At 42.9% G+C, this 22,539-nt stretch overlaps 1 protein-coding gene across 1 annotated transcript in view; it reads right to left on the bottom strand.

The window, feature by feature from the left end:
* PRKCH (protein kinase C eta) overlaps window positions 1-22,539 on the bottom strand; it is a 233,539-nt gene that overhangs the window by 69,868 nt on the left and 141,132 nt on the right. The window contains exon 10 of the mRNA XM_038544885.1: window positions 8,940-9,094. Within this exon, the coding sequence (XP_038400813.1) occupies window positions 8,940-9,094 (155 nt within the window). The remainder of the gene's footprint in view (window positions 1-8,939; window positions 9,095-22,539) is intronic.

The raw sequence follows: 22,539 nt of genomic DNA, 5'->3' as shown, positions 1-22,539 counted from the left end.
GAAGGTGGCCTTGGAGATGGCTGAACAGGAAAGATAGAAATGTCAGTCCCAAATGACTCCATGGAGCTTTCATGGCAGAGCTGGACTGCCTACTTCCAGACTTTTTATAGGAGAGAAAAATACATTTCTATCTGACTTAAGGCACCATCATATTCCATTTCCTATTACAGGCAACGGCACCAAATCCTAAATGATACAGAATTCAAATATCTGAAGAATGTTAAGCCTTTCATAGCTTCATTTCTGCCAACCCCTCCAGCCTTATCTTCTACCATAGCTCAAACTTTAAGTTCCAAAATTCTTGTAGCTTTCCACTCCACCCACGTATTCGCCATGAGCTTTCATGCTTCTCAATTTTTGCTCAAGCTTGCCCCCTACCTAAACACCCTCCTTATTTTTGTTCAGGTTTTAACTTTTCATCAATCTCCTACAGAAAGCTGGCCTAAACTTCCACATAAGGCTAAGTGGTCTTTTGTGCTTCCATAATATGCTAGGCATACTCCAATTTTGGAACCCATCTGTCATTAATTATTTATGGACCATCTCTCCCAACCTACAGAAAGAGCCTCAAAGGGCATATGTGACATCTCTTCATTTTGTATTTATATCTCCTAATAAAAGTGGGAGCTCAGTAAATATGTTCTGAATTCAACTATATTTTTCTCATTGAAACGGAGTGAACAGTATCAAATGCCTCCAAATGTCCTGATTAGCTCTTCACGTCAGCAGTAAGTTAAAGACTGAAACAAAATTTTCTAATGATAATTTTTTTTTCTGAGATGGAAAATAAATTACAGGTGAGCCATCCTGAGAAAACAGCTACTTTGAGAAGCAATTTATTGTTTGGATGTTTCAGACTTGAAATTTCTTCATCTATAAAAGAGAACGTGACACTAGGCATTCTTGGAGGCCTCATCTGGCTCTAGTATTTTTATAATTGTTGAATATAAACACATAGGTCTGGACACAAGGAACACACTGTGAATGGATAGTTCCTCCAGCAATTGGCAGCATGACCAGCCTTACCTAACTTTTAAATAAATTACTTATAAGGAGTGTCTAACAAAATCTTGAAGTCATCACATGACAATGAACACTCTAGGATAATGAAATGCCTATTGTGGGAGTATATGCCTCCTGGACTATAAACTCATTGGTCTCCTTTAGAGTCCTTGAATCTTTCATGCTTCCTCCTGATACTGGGAACTTCCATTTGCTATTCCTTCTCTTTTAAATGCTCTTTCCAATCCTCTTCACTGGACATCTCAGCTTAAGAGTCACTTCCTCAGAAAACTCTTCTGTCCTTCCCTGACCAGACTAAATCCCTGTATTAGAAGTTCTTTCATTGCAATGCATTCTTCTTCTTCATGGCACTGGTCATCACTGTCATTTTTCCATTAGTATGGTCATTGGATTGATGTCTTTCTCCTTCACTAGACCATACCCTCCACAGAGGAGTATTTAGGTTTTGCTTATCATTGTACTCATATCTTTGGCAGAGAGTAATACTCAATAAACACTTGCTAAATATCTCCAAAGTCTGTGTTAGGGAAGAGAAAAGTGGCCAAGTTTCACTGGGGGAATCTTGGGGGAAATGTCCAGCTCTCCTAATAGGCTGGAAATCCCATGAGCTCTCCATCACATCTTTGAAAAAAGATCTTGAAGTCACATTCTGGTGACAGTGGAAGAGCAGTCACTGAACGAGGCCACCATTTGACAGAACAATCCATAACAAGTTAAGAAAAGCAGGTATGTGACTATAAAGTTTGGGGTTTTAGTAACAATCCTAGGTAAGGGCTCACAGTCAAAATCAGATATTTAAGTTACAAGCATACTAAGAATTCCATGGCTAGCACATTCTCAAGAGACAAGGGCTATAATGAAAATAACAAATGACTATTTGTAGCTGTCTCTGCAGCAAGCAGATCAAGAAAGAGTAGAGCTACTTTCTGGTGCAGAAGGAATGATGTTATTGAATAGCAAAAGGAAAACAGAGCTCCTAAATTGGGCTTTCATCTTTATCTGAAAAGAAGATTTTTCATACTATAGCAAGTACAATAAATATAAATGTTGAAGTGAATTCCGATGCAGGTGAAGTAACAGTAATAGTCTAAGATTTTAGACTCAAATGAAAGACATCTGGGGACCCTGAAATTATGCTGGTAAGAAATACTTAGGAGTGAGAAGGTCCCAGGAGATGGGACTCTAACAGATGTTGTAACAGATGTTACAAGAGGGGGAGAGGTAGATATCAGAAAACGATGACTCAAGCATGTAATATTCATCACTGACCCACGTCTAAATTGTTTGGGAAATAAATTAACTGTGAATTCATAGACACAGAAGCAATGCTTACAGAAGTGTCTCTCTAAGCAAAGCCATGCTGAGCTAATTTCAAATCACACAGATGTCTGAAGTCAGCAAGGCACCTGATAGTCCTGTAGGTATCCCTGAGAAACAAGAATCAGATGATATTAAAGACTGGTGTAGTTACACAGCTCTAGTAGGTGTTTTCAGAGACTAGCTTAATAGACCTTATCTTGGAGGGAGATTGTTAATCTTCCCAAATTCTGAATTAAAAAAAAAAAGTCAAATTAGGTAGAGACTGTCTCATTTTGAGAAGAACTCAAAGGCGATTTTCTTTAAAAGTTCATGTGCTATCTTAAGTATACATGTAAATGACAATATATTTCAGGTCTGTAGCCTCTGTGGGTCAGTTCACATCTCAGCAATGGGAAAACAACTGCCACAGTACTTGGGACTTTGGGAGTACACATGGATTACCATGCACACAGCAAGCCAAGAGTGCTTGGGGCGCAAAGGGGTCAGACTCACTAATATGCACAGTGTGTATTAAAATGCACTGTGTTCAAGTGTAAAATGGTAAGGAGGAATCAAAACTTTGCTCTTCTATAAAGGCTTTCTCACTAAACATATTTTAGATACCTTTTGCTTTCTCAAAAACAGCAAAACCAATACATGCTGGCTGGCTTTAGGGGTTTGAGGTTGAAATGTCAACCATGGCTGAATTCCCCTTTAATAAAGATTATGAAACATGATAGAAAAATGGGGTCTGCAACGCTGGAGAGCAGGTAAATGGGATGCATGCCCCTTTGTCTTCTAACTTTTCTGTAAGACTTGACTCTGAAAAAGTCAATGGCCATGTAAATTATTCATGAGCACTCTCTGGGCTCCCAATCAGCCAACAAGCCCAGGACAAAGGAATGAATAGTCTTTTTTTTTTCCCCTTAGCAAAGTGGCTCATTGACTGCTTACTTCCCAGCCCTTTCTTCTTGGTCTCTGGGCCACGGCAGTCCCAGACCTTCCAACCAAAGGCAAAGGCACAAACCCTGCTCTTGCTGTATCTCCAGGGAACTGGGCTTCTGTTCCTCCATGAAATCCAAGTGAACACATCTGAGAATCAGGGTCAAGCGGAAAAGCCCAGAAATGTAACTTGCCTTTCTCCTCTCATGCAAGGCACGGTTGGCTAAGAAAGTCAAGTCAGAGGGAGCCTAAGGCACTTCTAAAATCCTATTGGACAATGACATGCTGACCATCTTTGTAATTTGCTGAAAAAATAAAAACTCCTCTGATAAAAAACAAGCAAACAACTCCTCTACAGGGATACCTCAGAGATATCACAGGTTCAGTTCCAGAGTGAACTGTCTGAAGGGAGTAAATAAATTTTTTGGTTTCCCAGTGCATATAAAAGTTATGTTTACACTGTACTGTACTTTAGTCGATTAATTGTGCAATAGCATTATGTCTAAAAAAACAATGTGCACATCTTAATTTTAAAATACTTTATTGCTAAAAAATGCTAACCACCATGTGAGCTTTCAGCAAGTTGTAATTTTTTGCTGCTGAAAGGTCTTGCCTCTATGTTGAAGACTGTTGACTGATCAGGGTGGTGATTGCTGAAGGCTGGATTGGGTGTAAAAATTTCTTAAAATAAGACAACAATAGAGTTTGCCACATTGACTTTCTTTCATGAACAATTTCTCTGGAGCATGTGATCCTATTTGACAGCATTTTTATCCACAATAGAGCTTTTTTCAAAATAGGAGTCAGTCCTCTCAAATCCTCCCTCTACTTTATCAACTAAGCTTATGTCCTATTCTAAATCGTTTGTGCCCATGTCAACGATCTTCACAGCATCTTCACCAAGAGTAGATTCCATCTAAAAAAATCACTTTCTTTGCTCATGCATAAGAAACAACTCATCTATGCAAGTTTGATTACAAGATTGCACCAATTGGTCCCATCTTCAGGCTCCACTTCTAATTCCAGTTCTCTTGCTATTTCCATCACATCTGCAAGTACCTCCTTCACTGAAGTCTCAAAGCCTCAAGGTCATCATCCATGAGGGTTAGAATCAACTTCTTCCAACCTCCTGTTCACGTTGATATTTTGACCTCTTCCCATGAATGTTCTTAATGCATCTAGAATGGTGAATCCTTTCTAGAAAGTTTTCAATTGACTGTTCAGATCCATCAGAGGAATCACTATCCATCACAGCTGTAGCCTTATGGAATATATTTCTTAAATAAGAAGAATTGAAATTCAAAATGACTCCTTGATCTATGGGCTACAGAATGGATGTTGTGTTAGCAGTCAATGAAACCAAAATTCATTCCATTGTAGATCTTCATCAGAGCTCCTGGATGACCAGGTCCATTGTCAGAGAAGTACTATTTTGAAGGGAATCTTCTTCTCTGAGCAGCAAGTCTCAAAAGTAAGTTCAAAATATGCAGTAAACCTTTTAGTAAACAGACATGCTGCCATCCAGGCTTTCTCATTCCATTTATATGGCACAGGGAGATTAGCATAATTTAGCATAATTCTTAAGGATCTGAGAATTTTTGGAATGGTCAGTGAGCATTGGCTTCAATTTAAAGTTACCAGCTGCACTGGCCCCTGCAAAAAGAATCAGCCTGTCCTTTGAAGCTTTGAAACCAGGCATGAACTTTTCCTCCTAGCTATGAAAGTCCTAGATGATATCTTTTTCCCATGTAAGACTGATTTGTCTACAATGAAAATCTGTTGTTTACTGTAGCCTCCTTCATTAATTATTTTAGCGATATCTTCTGGATAACTCGCTATAGCTTCTACATCAGCCCTTGGGTGTTCTTGTACTCTGATGTTATGGAGATGGCTTCTTTCCTTAAGCCTCATGAGCCAGCCTCTGCTAGTTTCAAATTCTTCTTCTGCAGCTTCCTCACCTGTCTCGGCCTTCACAGAACTGAGGAGAGTGAGGGTCTTGCTCTGGATTTGGATTAGGCTTTGGCTTAAGAGAATGTGGTAGCTGGTATGATCTGCTATCCAGACCACTCAAACTCTCTCCATATCAGCATTAAGGTTATTTTGCTTACCTACCATTCATGTGTTCACTGGACTAGCACTTTTGATTTCCTTCAGAACTTTTGCTTTGCATTTACAAGTTGGCTAACTGATGCAAGAGGCCTAGCTTTCACCCTACCCTGGCTTTCAACATGCATTCCTTACAAAGCTTAATCATTTCTAGTTCTTGATTTACAGTGAGAGACACGTGATTCTTCCTTTCACTTGAACACTTAGAGACCACAGTACGGTTATTAACTAGCCTAACTTCAATATCATTGTGTCTCAGGCAAAAGAGGCTCCAAGAGAAGGAGGGAGATGTTGGAATGGTTGGTCAGTGGAGAAGTCAGAACTTACACAGCATTTGTGGATTAAGTTTGCTGTCTCATGTGGGTGCAATTCGTGACACCCCAAAACAATTAGAAGAGTAACATCAAAGGTCACTGATGACGGATCATTGAAACAAATAAATGATAAATGATAATAAATGATAAATGATAATGAAAAGTTCAAAATATTTTGACAATTACCAAAATGTGACACAGAGACATAAACTCAGCAAATGCTGTTGAAAAAGTGGCACTGATAGTCTTGCTCAACACAGGATTGCCACAAACCTTCAATTTATACACACACACACACACACACACACAAGTATATATGTACATAAAACACAGCATTTGTAAAATATAGCAAAGCAAAGTGCTGTAAGATGAGGTATACTTGTGTTTGGATAGGTCAGAGGCATCATCTACAAGATCACTTTGGCTCTGATAAAGGCTATCCTGGGACAAGTATGACAAACGAGGCTGTCTGATGCTCCCAAGCTCCTCTCTGTGCTCTCTGGATCAAATTCACGCTCTGTGTGACCCAAGTGTGCCCTTACTATGTGTGAATTCCAAGTACTTGGTTTTCAAAGGCTTATCCTTAAGACTCTGCTCTCAGGCCAGTAACCTGAATGGAATTAAATTATCCTGTGAAATAAATCCACAAGATAAAAATAGCTTTTGAATCTATCCTAATTAAATGTGTCCCCTTCAAAGTCAACCATATCAGTTAGAGCCTGCATATGGGATTCAAGTGGAAGAGTAAATTAAAATAAATTCTCCAAACTGAACTGTAGATGCCAGGAATTTAAATAAAATGTCTCAAGATGTGGGCTGGTACAGCTTCATGGAAATGACATCAGGTCACAGTGTCCACTCTCCATGTTTCCAAACAAATGAAACAAGTAGAATGAGAAGGAGTTATATCTTACACAGGAAAGCAAGTCTGTTGCCTTGCGCCAACAAGTAAAGCCTCAAAGGATTCAAGAAAAAATGTTTTGACATTATTGCCTCTCTCCACTGCTACAGTCTGAATGTTCATGTCCCAGCCTGGGGGCCAACCAAAATTCAGATGGTGAAATCTTAACCTACAGAGGTGATGGTATTAGTAATACGGGGCCTGTAAGAGGCGTTTCGGTCATGAGGGTGGAACCCTCCTGAATGAGGTTAGACACTTTATAAAAGAGGCTCCAGAGAGTTCCCTAATCCCTCTGCCATGTGAGGACACAGACAAAAGATACCCTTGATGAGACACCACACCTGCTGGCACCTTGACATTAGACTTCTGGCCTCCAGAACCGTGAGAAATAAATTTCTGTAGTTTATATGCAGCCCAAAAGGATGAAGACACACGCTCTACCTCCTTTTCTTGAATTAAAGTTGTCCTATCACCAGAAGGGAAATAAGATGTCCCCTCTTAGCAGTACGCTATGTCTGCAAGTCTCTCCCGAGGAGAGAATGTAGCCCAGTGGCTAAAGACATAATTTGAATTGTGGCTTTACAACTGGTTAACAGTGTGGTTATTAAGCCTTTCTAAGACTCCATCTAAATAACATGAATGAGATTATGGTTATACATCATAGTGCTAGGGGGCTCAGGGGAGAAATGCAGGTAAAGAGCCACCCGTCACAATGGTCCATGTAGCTCTTGTTGCCGTTGTTAATATCATTCTTTGAATTTACAGCAGAAGTCCCTGTCAAGGAAGGAAGTCAATATTCTTAAAAATAACATGTGAGGAAGGCTCTCTCTAAACAGGGCAGAGATGGGTGGATGAATAAGCCATGGAGAGGACAACAAAAGCAGAGCTCATGGCCCAAAGTCCGTTGCTACCACCAGGAAGACCTCTGAACTCCCTTCAGCATCACAGACTGTATCAGGAACTCCCTAACAATCGTGCCCTGGGCACGATGCTACGGCAGGAACAATTCCATGCTGAAGCTGCCAGAATAGATGGTCTGGTCAAGAAGGCTCAAAGTACAGGTCATCTAAAGCAACCTGTAGCAGCTCCATGGCCAAAGGCTGAGTGGAGGAGATTCCTGGTTACTTTCAAGCAGAAGACTCTCACTGCTCCTGCTCATGCTCAGCTTGGCTCTGAGCTCTGCATCCCCTCCTGTGCCTCACAGCTAGGGCTGAGACAAAGGGTCACATCTAGTTGAGGTTTTAAAGCCTGAGAATTTCCATGTCTTTATTGAGCCTGTTGTATCCTCTTTGCTTTCTCTCTTCTTTCTGGCATCCTCGACCAGCCCTGATGGATTCTTTCCTAGCCTCGCTCCTCCCTCTCCTATTTTGACTCCTAGGATATTTAAGAATATGCAGTTTCCGAAACCTCTCTTACATTTTCATCGTGATGTCAATACTGTTCTGAGCCCACAAAAGAAAGGGCCTTTTGCATTAGCCTTTGCATTAGCAAAGCTATTAAATAGCGAGTTTCAATCAGGAAATGCTTTACTTTGATATTGGTGCTTCTAAGATAAAAATGATTTTTCCCCCAAAGGAAAGCAAAAATTGCATCTCAAGAGAAAGAAAGAGTTTATGTGGTGACTAAGTTACAATGTTATTTAAAGAGAAAACACTGACCACAGGGAGAAAATGAAAAGAACAAATGTTTTCTAAAGGTTGTCTAACACTCACTGTTATATTTCCCACCTTACCTAATCTTGCCCTGAATGAAGTTTCATCTATATCCCTTGCATTCTGAGATCTAACAATGGCAACCAGACTTGAAACCCAAAATATATATTATACTCAAAAAGACTGTGTGCCATGAAATGGAATCAAATAATATTTGGGAGGGGCTACAAATGATAAATATTATCAAGCCGGACACTGTTCATCAATAGTTCACCTCTTAGCTTCTTGACTTGGTGAGCTGTAACCCCAACCAGCTGAGATTCTTCTTATTGTGGTAATTCAGGGCAACAGATAGCCACACTCTAAGTATGGATTCTTAAAATGGAATGGATCACTTCCAATGTGAAAACAGAAAAAAGAGCAACAATGTGTTCAGCACCTTGTAGGGTCTGGCTGTATGAATTCATGAATAGTCTCCATGGAGCCGCTCAAGTCGGTTTTATGAACACCACATGGGGGCAATTCTGGTTTGCTGGTAATGTGTACACTACGTTATTCATTTATTCTAATGGATACTCACACCTTTGTGAAATTGATTCTAAAACGTTTTCAGTCTGTTACTAGGAAAAACGGAAATGGATGAAGCCAGAAGGGCAAGCAGGGGATGAATTCAGGGGAGGGGTTACTGAGACCAAAACTTACCTATAGATGATTCCTTTCTCGTGTAGGAACATGAGCGCTGAAATAATTTCTGCTGCATAGAAACGAGCTCGTGCTTCATCAAATCGACGAGACTTCTGAATGTGAAACATCAAGTCGCCCCCATTCACAAACTCCATCACAAAAAACAGACGATCCTGGATACAAACACAAGAGAAGATCCAGCGTGGTGTAGCCATTAGCCTAGAGTTCTACAAGCAGGTCACCTTGGGCTGTGGCATGGGGAGAAGAAGTTGTCAAGTGGACATTCAGTGGGAAGGAGGTCAGTGCAAGGCATAAGGGTTCTGGGACTAGATCCCTGGGATGGGGGTGGGGTGCGGAGTAACACCTGGATCTCCTTTAAGTAATTCCAGACAGCCCTGATCTATGTATTAAATAAAAAGCAGGAAAGCCTCAGAAGCTTCTGGTTCTAGTTGCAGCTCTGCACTTTAAACACCATGCAACCTCAAGCTTCATTTTTTTGGACGTTCACCATTAGCCAAGTGAGAACGATGGTGCTATCCCTCGCTGAATCAAAGGGGTTTTAGAAAGTGGAGGAGAGCAACATAAATGGAAAGGTACATGCCTTTCCTCTGGCACAGGCAGGGCTAAGCACAGGGTGCAAGGGGCATCTAACAGGTCCTCACACTTGGGCAGGAACACTGGCAGATAAGGGAAAATATTTCAGACAAGTCTGCCAAACAGTGGTCTAAGAACAGCCTCAACATTAGAAATCCCATTCAGCCCAACAGAAAATTCCCAAGTCAGGAGCAGAAACATGCAGACCAGCAGGATGTTGTCTGCACTGGGAAGGAGTTCTCAGCCCCATAGATGGAATGGGTTCTTAAGATTCCCCATTTAAAAAAAAAAAAAAAAAAAGGACTCCCCATGCAGTGCACTCAGTACTGAGCGAGTAGGGTGAACAAAGTGCTTTTATTAAGACTTTAATAAAAGAAATGTGAGGTCTCAATGGAAAAGCAATGCTCCAAGACTGACAGTACAAAGTGCTTTGTTTCAGGAACCCCTCAGATCAGTGGATGTCCGCTAACATTTCTGAAGTCCCTCGCTAGCCAGGTGGTGAATGAGGTGCTGGGGATTCAACAGAGAGTAGAAAGGGCATAAAATAGACACAACTTCTACCCATATACTCTGGTGTGGGAGACATGTGTTGCTTTATAAACAACAAGAACAACAAACAAGGCATCATACACACAGGTAAATTTACAAATTCTGGTAAATCCTATGAAGGAAAAGTGGAGGAAGCAGTGACATCTGGCCATATGCTTGGGAGTCAGTGCAGGTCTCTCCAAGCAAGTGACATGCAAGGTAAGGCCTATGGGATCACCTTGCAGGGCCAGTCATCATCCTTTTGGGGTAGGAAGGTGGGAGGTCATTTTGTAAGGAAATTGGTATTTGCCAATTCACAAAGGATATGTACTCAGAACTCATCCATCCTTGTGAGTGGACAATGGCTGTGCCTGTTGTTGCTCTTGCTCCCGAGTCACCATTGGTTTCATCAGGCCTTTCCAATCAGAAAACAGAACTCATGACCTCTCTATTCCTGATTTTAAGTAAAACCTTAATTCGAAGGAAAAAGTCCCCTGGGTTTATGAATCTTCTCTCTGCTAATGAGAAGCATGAATTTAAGAGTAGAGATGGAACAGCAAAATCCTCACACATGAAAACAGAAACCAAACAATAACAAAACAATTCTTCAGGCTGGCCAATACAAGCCAACTGAAAGCTCAACCCAGTAAGCCATCTGACTCAGCTAGTTGCCTTATTTTAGTGTGACTGACAAGCAGAGTGGCAGACTTGGGAGGGACAAGCTCTGATGAACAACAGTGTTCTTTATTTTCTATATGGGAAGGACTGAGTGGAAAGAGTAGGTCAGCAGTGGAGCGGGATGGTGAATATATGACAGAGACATGTCTAAGAGCTGCATCTGCACGGGCAGGTGTCATGTCAATGCTGTGTTCATTTGGAGGAGTGGCCAAGGGGGACCCAAGGAAGACTCAGGTGGTAAAGCCATCAAACCACCTCTCAACGAGTAGGTCAGTCTCACACATTTTTCTTAACCAGCCTGTTTGCCTTTTTTTTTTTTTTAAGAGTTTATTTATTCATGAGAGACACAGAGAGAGAGGCAGAGACATAGGCAGAGAGAGATACAGGCTCTATGCAGGAAGCCTGATGTAGGATTCAATCCCAGGACTCCAGGATCACACCCTGAGCCAAAGGCAGATGCTCAACTGCTGAGCCACCCAGGCATCCCTGTTTGACTTCTTCAATGGCTGAGACTGGCAGTCACATGGAATCCAAGAGCTCAAAATACCTGATTATGGGAACTGAGTCAATAGGTAAGTGGCTATTCCTTAGGCTGCTGGAAGTCAGTGTACTTGGCAAGAATTTCTAAGGCAGCAGGCATCAAAAAGATGAGGGTATTTTAAGGGCAATTTCATCCATTTCTAGTTCCCCCCCAAATCATTTTCATGTCTCAAGCCTGAAAAGCCAGAGCAGAGGCTGAATTCCAAATCTAAGGGAGGAAACACTGCTTCATCTCACTCTTTCATCTGTTTCTCAGCCCAGTGCTAGAGGCAGATTCTCAGAAAATGCAGGAGGGTCAGAGGGGCACACCTACCTGTGATGCACAGCAAAGTCAGAAGCCTTAGAACTGGGAAAACAGGGGTTTCTTTTCATTCAGAGTTTTCTTTCTAACCTCCTGTCTGGCACCACCTGGAACAACTCTCATCCCCCAGGCTACACACAACTCATGAAGTAAGCATGAAGGGGAAACAAGCCAGCCAGATATAATGACGATTTAACAAAAAGTAATGGTCCATTCTATCAAAGACCTAAAGTAATATCACAAGGTAGACAAAAAAATGTGTGTTCATCAACTCACCAGAGGCTTTTGCTGAGAGGAGACCCTCTCTTTATATGCCCATCTCTTCACACTATGAATGGCCTTTCTGATGCCTAAAGCAACCAAGCCATTGAGCTTGTTGGAACCACATCCCAAATGAGATGCGATCAGCTCTGGTTTGGGTCCCTGGACTCCATGGGAATAAAGGGTCTGAGTTCTGTATGCAGGCTTGAGAGTACTTAATGAAGCTTTCAGAGATCTTTCATGCTTCCTTTAAGATTTTCAACAAGAAGGAATGTTTACTGGGCACACACCATACCAGGTCCTGGGTAGAGAGCAAGTATTATAAAATGAAGAAGATCCCACACTTGCTCTCAGACAGTTCAGAGAAACGTGGAGCACACCACCCCAAGGTGCTAAGTGCAGTGGAGACGCAAAGATGATGTCATGGGAACAGAGCAGGGGCACCTGAGCAGCCTAAAGCTGGGGTGGGATTTGGAGAAAGCTTCAAAGAGAGCTAATTTCCCAGCCTTGAAGGATAAGGAAGCAAGAGTCAGGCTGGAGTAGGGAGGTGTCAAGGTATATGAATGACTGAACTGTCAGCTGAGGCAGGGCACAAGGGTAGCAAAGGGAGACAGTTCCTAAGTGCCAAAACATCACTGTAACACTGCTGCTTTCATAACCAAGTGCTGATAGAAAAAGCAAAAAGCTAGTTAGGGTGCTACCTTTCACCCCATCCTCAGGCCACCTATAGCTGAGAAGTACAGGGCCATAGTCCTGTTGATATAGGTGTTCACTCACCTATTCATTTCTATCACAACTTTAGGCCCAATGTGTAGCCTAAAACGGGTGGCAGCTATGGTGCTTGGCTTGAAGAAGACTCCAGTGAGGGTTGGAATCTGCCACATATGCTAAAACATTAGCTTCAAAAACAAATGAGCCCAGCTAAATGTGCAGGCTCTGGAATGAATTCCAGCAACCTAAAGGAAACCGTTCATATTTAGCAGACACCCTTTACAAAGCAGAGACATAGGCAGAGAGAGATACAGGCTCTATGCAGGAAGCCTGATGTGGGACTCGATCCCAGGACTCCAGGATCCCGAAGACAACCTCCTGTCTACAACTCCACTCAGTCTGTGTTGTTTAAGAACTAGTCTCCCTGGGGGCAGGGGGGGGCGGGCGGGGAACCTGGGCGGCTCAGTGGTTGAGCATCTGCCTTTGGCTCAGTTAGTGATCCCAGGGTTCTGGGATCAAGTCTCACATCAGGCTCCTAGGGAGCCTGCTTCTCCCTCTGCCTGTATTTCTGCCTTGCTCTGTGTGTCTCTAATAAACAAAATCTTAAAAAAAAAAAAAAAAACCAAAAAACCAAGAACTAGTCTTCCTGATTGACAAACACTAAGTGATGCTTCACAAACTCAACTATAGAACAAGTAGAGGAAGCATCTGTTGGAAACCCTGGGTCTAGGGAGGCCCAGCGTCACGGATGAAGATTGCCCATGTGTCACTTCCAGGGCAAGGAAGAAGTTCCAAATCCCACCTGAGGCAGAGACTATGAAGACGACTGTGTTTCAGCCTGTGTAGAAAACCATTCTGGCTTTTCTAAAGTCCAGTTTCCTAGAAACTGAGTCTGGATATCTGCACGGGAGGCCTCTGGCTCTTATAAGGGAAATTTTGCCCTGACCTGCATGGTGAGAAACCTAAGGTCCCAGACACTGGTTTAACCTCAGTTCTAAAGCCAAGAGGCCTTTGTCTGCCCTTGCTTCTCCTTTGTCCCCCATTCAACCAACCACAAATGCAAGTCATTCACGCCAGTGAGGGACACCTGGGGGAATAAAAGAAATCCCTTTGTCCCACGCCTCCGTGTGGATTACCGGAGGCCAAGGAGCTGATGCCCTGGTTAATAATAGAATTCCTGTCAGCGCCTTCCTGGCTGCATTAACCCACTGCAGCCTGGGCCAAGTCTGTCCTGGCTATCAGTCCAGGGCTGCTACTTCTCCAGGTCAAAGAGGATAAAAATATCTCCTGAACTGATAGTGATTGTCAGTACAAGGGGTGTGCAAATCCCTAAAGCCTCTCATAAAGACTGTTTTCTGAGAATTAAAACTGATGAGCAAATGCATAAAGAAATGTTTGAGACAGAACACTTAGGTCGATGAAAGTTACACACCAAGATGGTACCTGTGACAAGGCGATGTCGCCTAGGGAGGGTGACTGCAGAGGAACCAAGGATAAGATCCGTCAGGGTCACTGTGGTAGGCACCTTGGGAGGTATCTGTTCAGCTCACTGATCCCTTTCTTAGAGAACTGTCCTGCGTGGTCACATGGGGGAAATGCTGGACATCCTACCAACAGCTAGTGGCCCAGGCTGGCCATTCCCTTCCCAGTCTCTCTCAGAATATTGGAAGGGAGATGGAGAGGTTTTAATTTAGGCTGTGCGGGGTACAGGAACTGAGGAACCGTGAATTAGGAAGCTGGGGCTATCTCTGTGGTGAGATCATGTAAAAGATCTTGGTAAAACAGAGTACTGAATGTACAGCTGGAGAGATGGATAGATGGACAGACAGAAGGATGAGAAAGAAAAAGTGAAACAGAAACATAACGATGAGACAGAGACAAGAGATGAGGGAGCCAAGAAAGAATCTACCTGGGCTCCTCCTGCCTTTCCAGTTTCAGATCCCTGAAGAAATCTGGATGATTTCGGCCCTTGGGTTCCATGAGACACCCCCTGTATCTCTGCATTTTTATTTTCACTTCTCCCTTTTTGCATAACCTTGGGTTAGTTGCTTTCTGTAACTTGTTCCAGGAGAATTTTAACTGAAGCACACACCAATTCTTAAGGGGCGGGAGGTTTACTTACTTATAAATCTGGGGTTACAACACCTGTAACTACAGCGATCATGTGAGGATTAACCCAGAAGCAAAGTGCCTCGTTAAGTGCCAGGCCTAGAAGAGTCTCCACAAACAGAAACTATTGTTATTACTCTATCATGCGAGAGTCTAAAGTTTATTCTATGGGGCCTTGTGCCCAGCGCCCAAGTCCCTGGTGTCGCCAAGACAAAGCACCCTATGGTGGGGAGGGTACATGGCCTCTGGAGCCAGGACACCGGAGATGCAAAGCAGCTCCTGCTGTGTTATTTTCTCTCTCTCTCTCAATCTTAATGCCCATCTGCAAATCGGGGATAATAAGATGACTGAACTCACAGGTGTGTGAGGATTACATGATTTAAGCTAAGAATTTCTAGCCGTGCCAGAAGCACAGCAAGGATTCAATAAGCATAAGCCAATATTGTCCTCACCATCCCTGCCACCTCCACTCCAGCTTTGGCTACCACAGTTGTCTGCCCCTGGGGCTCTGGCCCCTCCAGCGGAGCTGCAGCATCCTGGGCAGTGAGTTGCCTGCTGCAGATGCAGAGATGGGGCCTTGCTCAGGGGGCTATCAGGCTGACAAGTAGGCAGGAATGAAATGGCAGCCAAAATTGCAGTGTGGGTATGAGACATGAATCTGGAGAGTTCGAAGAGTCAGGAGGATGCCTAGCCCAGCTGCAGGGGTGCAGGGCATTTCCTGATACTGCATGGTCATGGCCTTTAAGGAGAATTTTTCATTCTGGAAGTGACTAGTAAGCAAGAGGTTACAAAACTGGATTTGATAACCAAAACATCAACCAAGGGTTTCGTTTCCAGCAAGTTTTTAAATTTTCTAACATCAGATGATAATATTCTTAATTTTAAGAGCTTTATAATGATAATTGTTATTATTGCAAAGTAGATGGACTGCTAACACATGATAGTGAGACTCTGTAGCAGCTATTCTCCTCTTCCATAAAGTTGATTCACTGTAATCAACAGATTAAAAGGATTTTTCTCTTTGAAGCAAGAATCCCTAGTCCCTAAAAGTAACCAACAGACATAACTCTCAGTTGAAGGTATATCACGGTGAGGATACAGATTACCTTTTGGAAATAATTCAAAGAACAGAAACAACATTTAACATTAATGACTAATTTGGCGATTGCTTTAAGGTGATGTTTAGCCTGGGAGCCACATCTAGACTCACCTACCCAGGTCCTAAGAACTGCTTCAGAATTATTTTAAACGAAGAACCATCAATCCTGTATCCAAAGCTCCAGAGTGCCACTGACTGGCTGTGGGGAAGGAAAAGGAAATCTCCAGTAACAGACACCATTGTGTTGAATTTCTCATAAGTGTTCCCTGCTTTATGATTCTTCTCCAACAAAGTCATCCACGGGGTGAATAGGGAGTTCAGATCAACAGGAAACCATGACTGACGTCAAAGAGGTCACAGTGGAAAAGCACCCTCATGAGGAAATCTGATTGCACCATGCCTGAACTGGAAACAACTTAAATTTAACCACATTAAGAATGATTACAAAGGCTCCTGGGAAGAAACAAAGAGAGGGAACCTAATGGCTTCATTTTTTTCTTTCTTTGCCTTCCCAGAAGATAGCAGATGCTAATCCAATCACTCAGCAACCCCTCTCTCAAGTCCACGGGCATGATACATCCTGAGCTCAGAGACTAGTCTCTGGGAAGGTGAAATAAGTCTTCAATAGAACAAGCCCTCGGGAACCTGCCTTTCAAAGCTGGAGGGACACATAGCTCTTTCCACAGACCAAGTGTTTTCCCAGGGAAACGAGATGCACTGGCCATCTCTTGTAACAAAATGTGATGAGGCTCAAGGACATATATACCAGACTAGTCTGTGTGAGGCAATCTAGCTTGCAGTTCAACATATGGTGAGGCATATGAGCCAGAAGATCCTTAAAGGTTAAATAAGCAGTCAACATATGACTGGAGGTAAAGCCATGTCGGGGCTCAAGTCTTCACCCTTCCTGGCAGAGCCACCTTTGGTCCACGCACATCTCGCCCAGTCTCACTGGGCTAAACTGGCTTTGTGCACTTGATCTTGTTTTCTATGAAGGACCTGAAATCTTTGAAGGCAGAGCCCAGATCTAAATGACATATTTCTAGTGCCACCAAGCTTACTGCCTGAACCTGAGGAACTAATATGGTGGGAGGCCATTTCTGTTTTCTAATATAATTTAAACTAGAACATTAGAAAAGCTAGAACAAGCTGCCAAGATTAGTTCTATCCATTCATTTTATGTGAGTAAAGTGCAAAGAAGTGAAGTGCCTTACCCATAGTTAAAATAGTTTGTGACAAAGTTCAAGAGAAGCAGATCTGCTTGACACACCACTTCGTTTCCCTTTATTTATGAAGCTTTGGTTTTTCTCTGCTTTTACAAGTAATTGTGTATTCATAGTTCAAATGTGGTTATAAAGTAAATATATGAAAAACTGAGGAAAAAATAAATAAAATGAAAATAAAACACCTATAATCCTGACACCCAGGGATAGAAGTCCAAATCCAAGGAGAAACAAAACTATCTGTGGCTTCTAGCATCCAAGAAACTGGAGATTTCAGAGCCAAGAAGAAATTTCCAAAGGAGTTTTTAACTAGAAATTATTTACCCCTTATGTCCTACTTATACTTACCACTCTTTATTTTTTAAATATTTTATTTATTTATTCATGAGAGAGAGAGAGAGAGAGAGAGAGAGAGAGAGGCAGAGACACAGGCAGAGGGAGAAGCAGGCTCTGTGCAGGGAGTCTGACGTGGGACTCGATCCCGGGTCTCCAGGATCACGCCCTGCGCTGAAGGTGGCACTAAATTGCTGAGCCACCCGGGCTGCCCTACTTATCACTCTTTAAAGAGAAAAAGAAAAACTCTTCTTTCTTCACTTATATTACATAGTATTTCCTGATGTACTCTGTCATTAAACTGTGATTTTTTTTTTTTTTGTAACAGCTACATACTATTCCTAGCGCCATTTCTGTGAGGTCCTACAATTAGCCAGACTCCCAATTAAGTTAGTGGAAATAAGAGGATGTGGTATGAATAGTCTACTTACTATACTATGATAAAGATAATGTTTATTGGCCTTTAAACCTGGAACAGATTACTGCCAACCGGGCATGGTGTTTTAATTCTGAATTAAATATACAAACCAAACTTCTGAATGCAGATTCACAAAGGAGATGTCTTAGGTTATCATTCACTTTTTTAAAAAGGTTTCATCACTTAAAATATGCATAACAGGATTCCTTTAAATCATTATTTCCCAGGGTACAATTCTCAGTGTAAAGATTTTGATTTAAGCACCAAATAGAAGGAGGTCTATTAAAGATATTTATGGATTAACTCTGTATAGGGCTGTAGGATAAAAAGTAAAAGTGCCATTTACTTGTTTAGATGATTATTTTTCATGGCAGAAATTCCTTTTTTTTTTTTTTTTTAAATTTATTTATGGTAGTCACACAGAGAGAGAGAGAGGGGCAGAGACACAGGCAGAGGGAGAAGCAGGCTCCATGCACAGGGAGCCCGATGTGGGATTCGATCCCGGGTCTCCAGGATCGCGCCCTGGGCCAAAGGCAGGCGCTAAACCACTGCGCCACCCAGGGATCCCATGGCAGAAATTCCTAAACTTTGCAACCTCTTACAGAAGGCAATATTTCATCTCTTCCTATGATCTGGAATTAGACATGTCCACCTCACAAGAGGAGATTCTGTGTTATAGTTGTCTAAATGAACATTTTGCCCAGTTAGAGAAGTAGCAAATCTGACCAAGAATAATCTCTGTCTTCCTTGAGGGGACTCCTGCGAATCTGCTGGCCAAGAGTCTGTTCCTTCCTCTGTTGTACAGTACTGCAGTACCTGCTAATTTCCATTTGGAATTTGAGTTTGATTCTTCTGGCACAGCCATGACATGCTCTTCTCTGGCCCTTTAGCTGGGGAAATGAGATGTGTTCAAGCAAATGAACACTGCCCCCCCCCACCCCGCCCAGTCCCTTTCCAATCTTTTTGCACTGTGGGCCAAATACTGAGCTCCACTGTCCGTGGAGGAAAAAAGATGCAAACCTTACTACCAAGGTAGAGAGACCGAAGTAAAAAAAGGCATGGTCTAAGAAGATGAGGGCAAAGTAATTACAAAGAGATTAAAAGGCTTAGCCAGGGGAGAGGATATTGTGTTAACCTTGCAGAGAAGCTTCAGTTGGTTAAGTGGAGTTCTGATGGGCCCTTTAAACCCCAAGGACAAGAGACTAAGACAGCAGCACCAACAATCTCATCCCAGATCCAATTACAGCTTCAAGTCCTTTGGTGAATGGACTTCGGCTGGGCACTTGGTTCCTCTACCCATGAAACTTCTGATTCTTCTGACTTTCTGTCACCCTCCTACACCCTTGCTTAGAATTCCTCTCAACTGTCCTCTCCTCTCCATCTATAAACATCTACTGAAATATTTTAAATCACACTTTCTACTATACTCAGAGGACACTGAATCCAATCTCCCACCTGAACCATGTTTCTGAGCAACAAACATCTTACCACTGGGTTTCCTGCAAAGTGAATTCATCATATTCTATTCCCCCCCAGGCTCCCAACTGGCCAGAACTCTGGCCACTCCTCCTTTTCTCTTGCCCTAAAAAGTCTTATTGATTCCACCTCCTTTGTGCTTCCTTGACTCCACTCCCATGATCACTGCCTTGGTCTAACAGGCCACTATTTCAGCATCCTTATCAGGACTGTGACTCCCTGGTCTCCTCTTACTGTAGAGGGCCACCAGAGAGTGCCTCCTAAAATGCACATCTTATGTTGCTCTCTCACTTAAAACCTTTCACCTCCATGATTGAGTCTAAGCTCCTAAGCAAAGGATGTCAGGCCCATTAGGACTTGCTTCTTCACTACTCACATTTCCTCTCCTACAATCCTGCCCCATCAAGTTATTTGGGGTGTCCTGGGCACAGCATTTTAATTCTCTGTGCCTTTGCACCACTATTACCTCTGCCTAGGAAGCCCATTCGCCCTTCCTTTACTCCCCCATGACTGTAGGGCTCATATTCATCCTCAAAACACAGCTCAGACAGCCCCTTCTGTCTCAGAGCCCTTTCAACCTCTGCAAGGGCCAAGTTATGACTTTCTTTTATCACATGATTATAGGTATATATATTGAAGATGATCCCTGGTTGAAAGGAACTAGAGGGCAGGTCCACACTTTGTTTTTCCATCTGTCTTCAGTCCCTGGCACATAATGTGTGATAAGTAAACATCACCTGAACTGAATTAAGATTGCAAGATGGATATATTATTATCATTAAACATAGAAACAGCCAATGTATCTAGTGGCTAGGGTCTACTTTCAATATTTAGAGAGAACTCAGCTCTGAAGATAGCATCTAAGGTTATCTGTGACTTTGAGCTAAAATAGCATTCCCACGTATGGGAAAAAAAAATAGCACGTGTGCTTCCTCCAAAGCACACTTGTATTGCTACTAGCACATTTTTCTATGCTGGTTGAGAAATGTTTCTTAAAGCTTTGATTATCTCTGTTTGTAAAATCCAGTCGTATGCATCACACATGGGATGGGAATCTGACTCACAGATAGGCTGGCAGGGTGGAGACAATTTTCATAAAAAGTACTGATTCAACACCTTGATGGTAAAATAGAAGCATAATCATTAAATGCCAAAACAAGAGAAGCTGCACTATTTCAATCTCTTGCTTTTAAACATAACCCATTGTAAATATATGCTCACTGAGCTAATCTTTGGCTCCCCAGACGCCCCAGGCTCTGATATGTCTGTCTTATCGCAGCAGGCTTCACTGTTCAGAACTGCTGGCAGTGTGCTAACCCTGGCTCACACCCAACAGACGCTGTGTGCTTCCACTGTCTCCTCCCAGCCTGGGGCCTGAGCCTGAGCAAATGCCACAGCGCAGCCACTGATAACTGTTACAAGCCCCAAAACAGGAACTTTGCCAGTCTACAAACTCCGAAAAAAAATAATGCTTATACTTTTACAAGGAAGGCTGGACACACTTTGCTTTGGCCCCTGTAAAAAGTCAAGTGATCTTCTAGTCCGCTTAACTTCTTAGATCTAGGACAGACCACCTGACATTCATACAAGGCAGTGGTTTTCAACCAAGCAGATCCTCCTCCTCTCAGGGGACATTTGGTAACATTTGGTAACATCTGGAGACATTTTTGTTGTTACAACCAGGGAGGTGCTACTCATAAGTAGTATGTAGAGGCTAGGGATGCTGCTGATGCAACAACACCTAGGACAACCCCTGTAAGAAAGGATTATCCTGCCCCAAATGTTAGTAGTGAGCAAATGACATTACATTACGCAAATAAGTGATTTTTTTTTTTTTTTTACCTGGAAAGGTTGAAAATTCACAAGGCATTCCACTGTTAAAACTATTGGACCTGTTGGCAAAGGTCAAAGTAGTAAGGATAAAGTTCTGAGCCAGGTGGAAGGGACCTTCCTGCTTTCAGATCTGTTCTGAAGCCCAAGTGCAAAGGGACAAATCCAGTTAAAGGGCAGTCCCTCGATTCCCTCAGGCTTCCAGAAGGGAAACTTCAACCCGTCCCTAGGTCAGCTCTGCCATATCTGGTTCCTGACTTTGTTGGTTACATCTGATGCATCTTGGACTGCCGTTCCCCCACTGGTAGACAGACACCTGGTTTAGAAGGTCTAGGCTTGTTGTGGACACAGGTCAGTCCCCACTTCACAAGCTGATGGCAGCTCAGGGCTCCCTGGGAGTGAGGAGGTGACGGAAAGCAGATGAAGGAGCTTCCCAGGGTCCACCGCCCAGGAAAGGAACATGTATGGGGCAGGGAGAGGGGAGTGGACTGGACTGCTGGACTGCTTGCTGGACTGACTTTCCTCCTTTGTTTTGGTTGGGAATTATCTATTACATCATTTTAATATTTAAAATCTCATACACTATAAGAATGGAATTAAGAAACTCTGGGAAAAGTTCCAAGGCTCCCTTCATAACAGCTAAGCAATAAATCATTATAGGCCATCCTAAAGAAGTGGGCAGGAGTGAGCTCGAGATACAGCAGGCTCTTTTGCAGTCCAAATAAACTACAAGTTGGATCCTCCAACAGAAAGGAAACAGGAACTCCCTGGGTGGCCTGAAGGGAAGACAAGGGCATGCCAAAGCCCTCCAGCAGAGAGGGGAGGGTCTGCTGGTGAGACCCAGCCAAGGTATCAGCTGACAACAGAAGGCAGGAAGAGGAGCCTCGCACAAGAGCAGAGTCAGTGTTGATGGCATAGCGGGTTAATGTGGGGAAGCATGGTATCTCAGCAGCCCCGTGCAGGGGCTGTCAGTGAAGAGACCAGAGTTTAACCAGCGGGATGAGGGTGACCGTACAGAGGCAGTGAGCTGTACAGTGGGCTGCTGCCCTTCCTACCGTGCTTCTGGCCCAGTTGTGCTTCAGGCTCCCTGGCCAAGCAGAGGCAGTGGCAACACCCTGAGCCACCCTTTCCCCCAGTCATCTTCACCAGGTCTCAAATTCACTGCACCCAAGTAAAAACAGGGTGTGCTTCAAATGCAAATGTAGCTTCAAGACAAGTACCCTATCTTGCTGCCGAAAATGATGCTGCAATCAACATAGATGGTGTCTAAATCTTGAGTTCATGTTTTTCTTTTCTTTGGGTAAATGCCCAATAGCAGACTTGTTGGATCATATGCCATTCCTATTTTTAATTTTTTGAGGAACCCCCATAATTTTTTCCACAGTGGCTGCACTAGTTTGCATTCCTGCCAACAGTGGCAGCTACACTTGTAGTGAACATAGCATAATAAATAAACTTGTTGAATCATTATGTTGTACACCTGAAACTGATGAAACTAGTTGTGTGCCAACAAAACT

Source organism: Canis lupus, chromosome 8, assembly GCF_011100685.1.
Source record: "Canis lupus familiaris isolate Mischka breed German Shepherd chromosome 8, alternate assembly UU_Cfam_GSD_1.0, whole genome shotgun sequence".
NCBI classification, from domain to species: Eukaryota; Metazoa; Chordata; class Mammalia; order Carnivora; family Canidae; genus Canis; species Canis lupus.
Note: the sequence above shows the minus strand (reverse complement) of the source record. Positions and strands in the feature narration are given on the sequence as shown.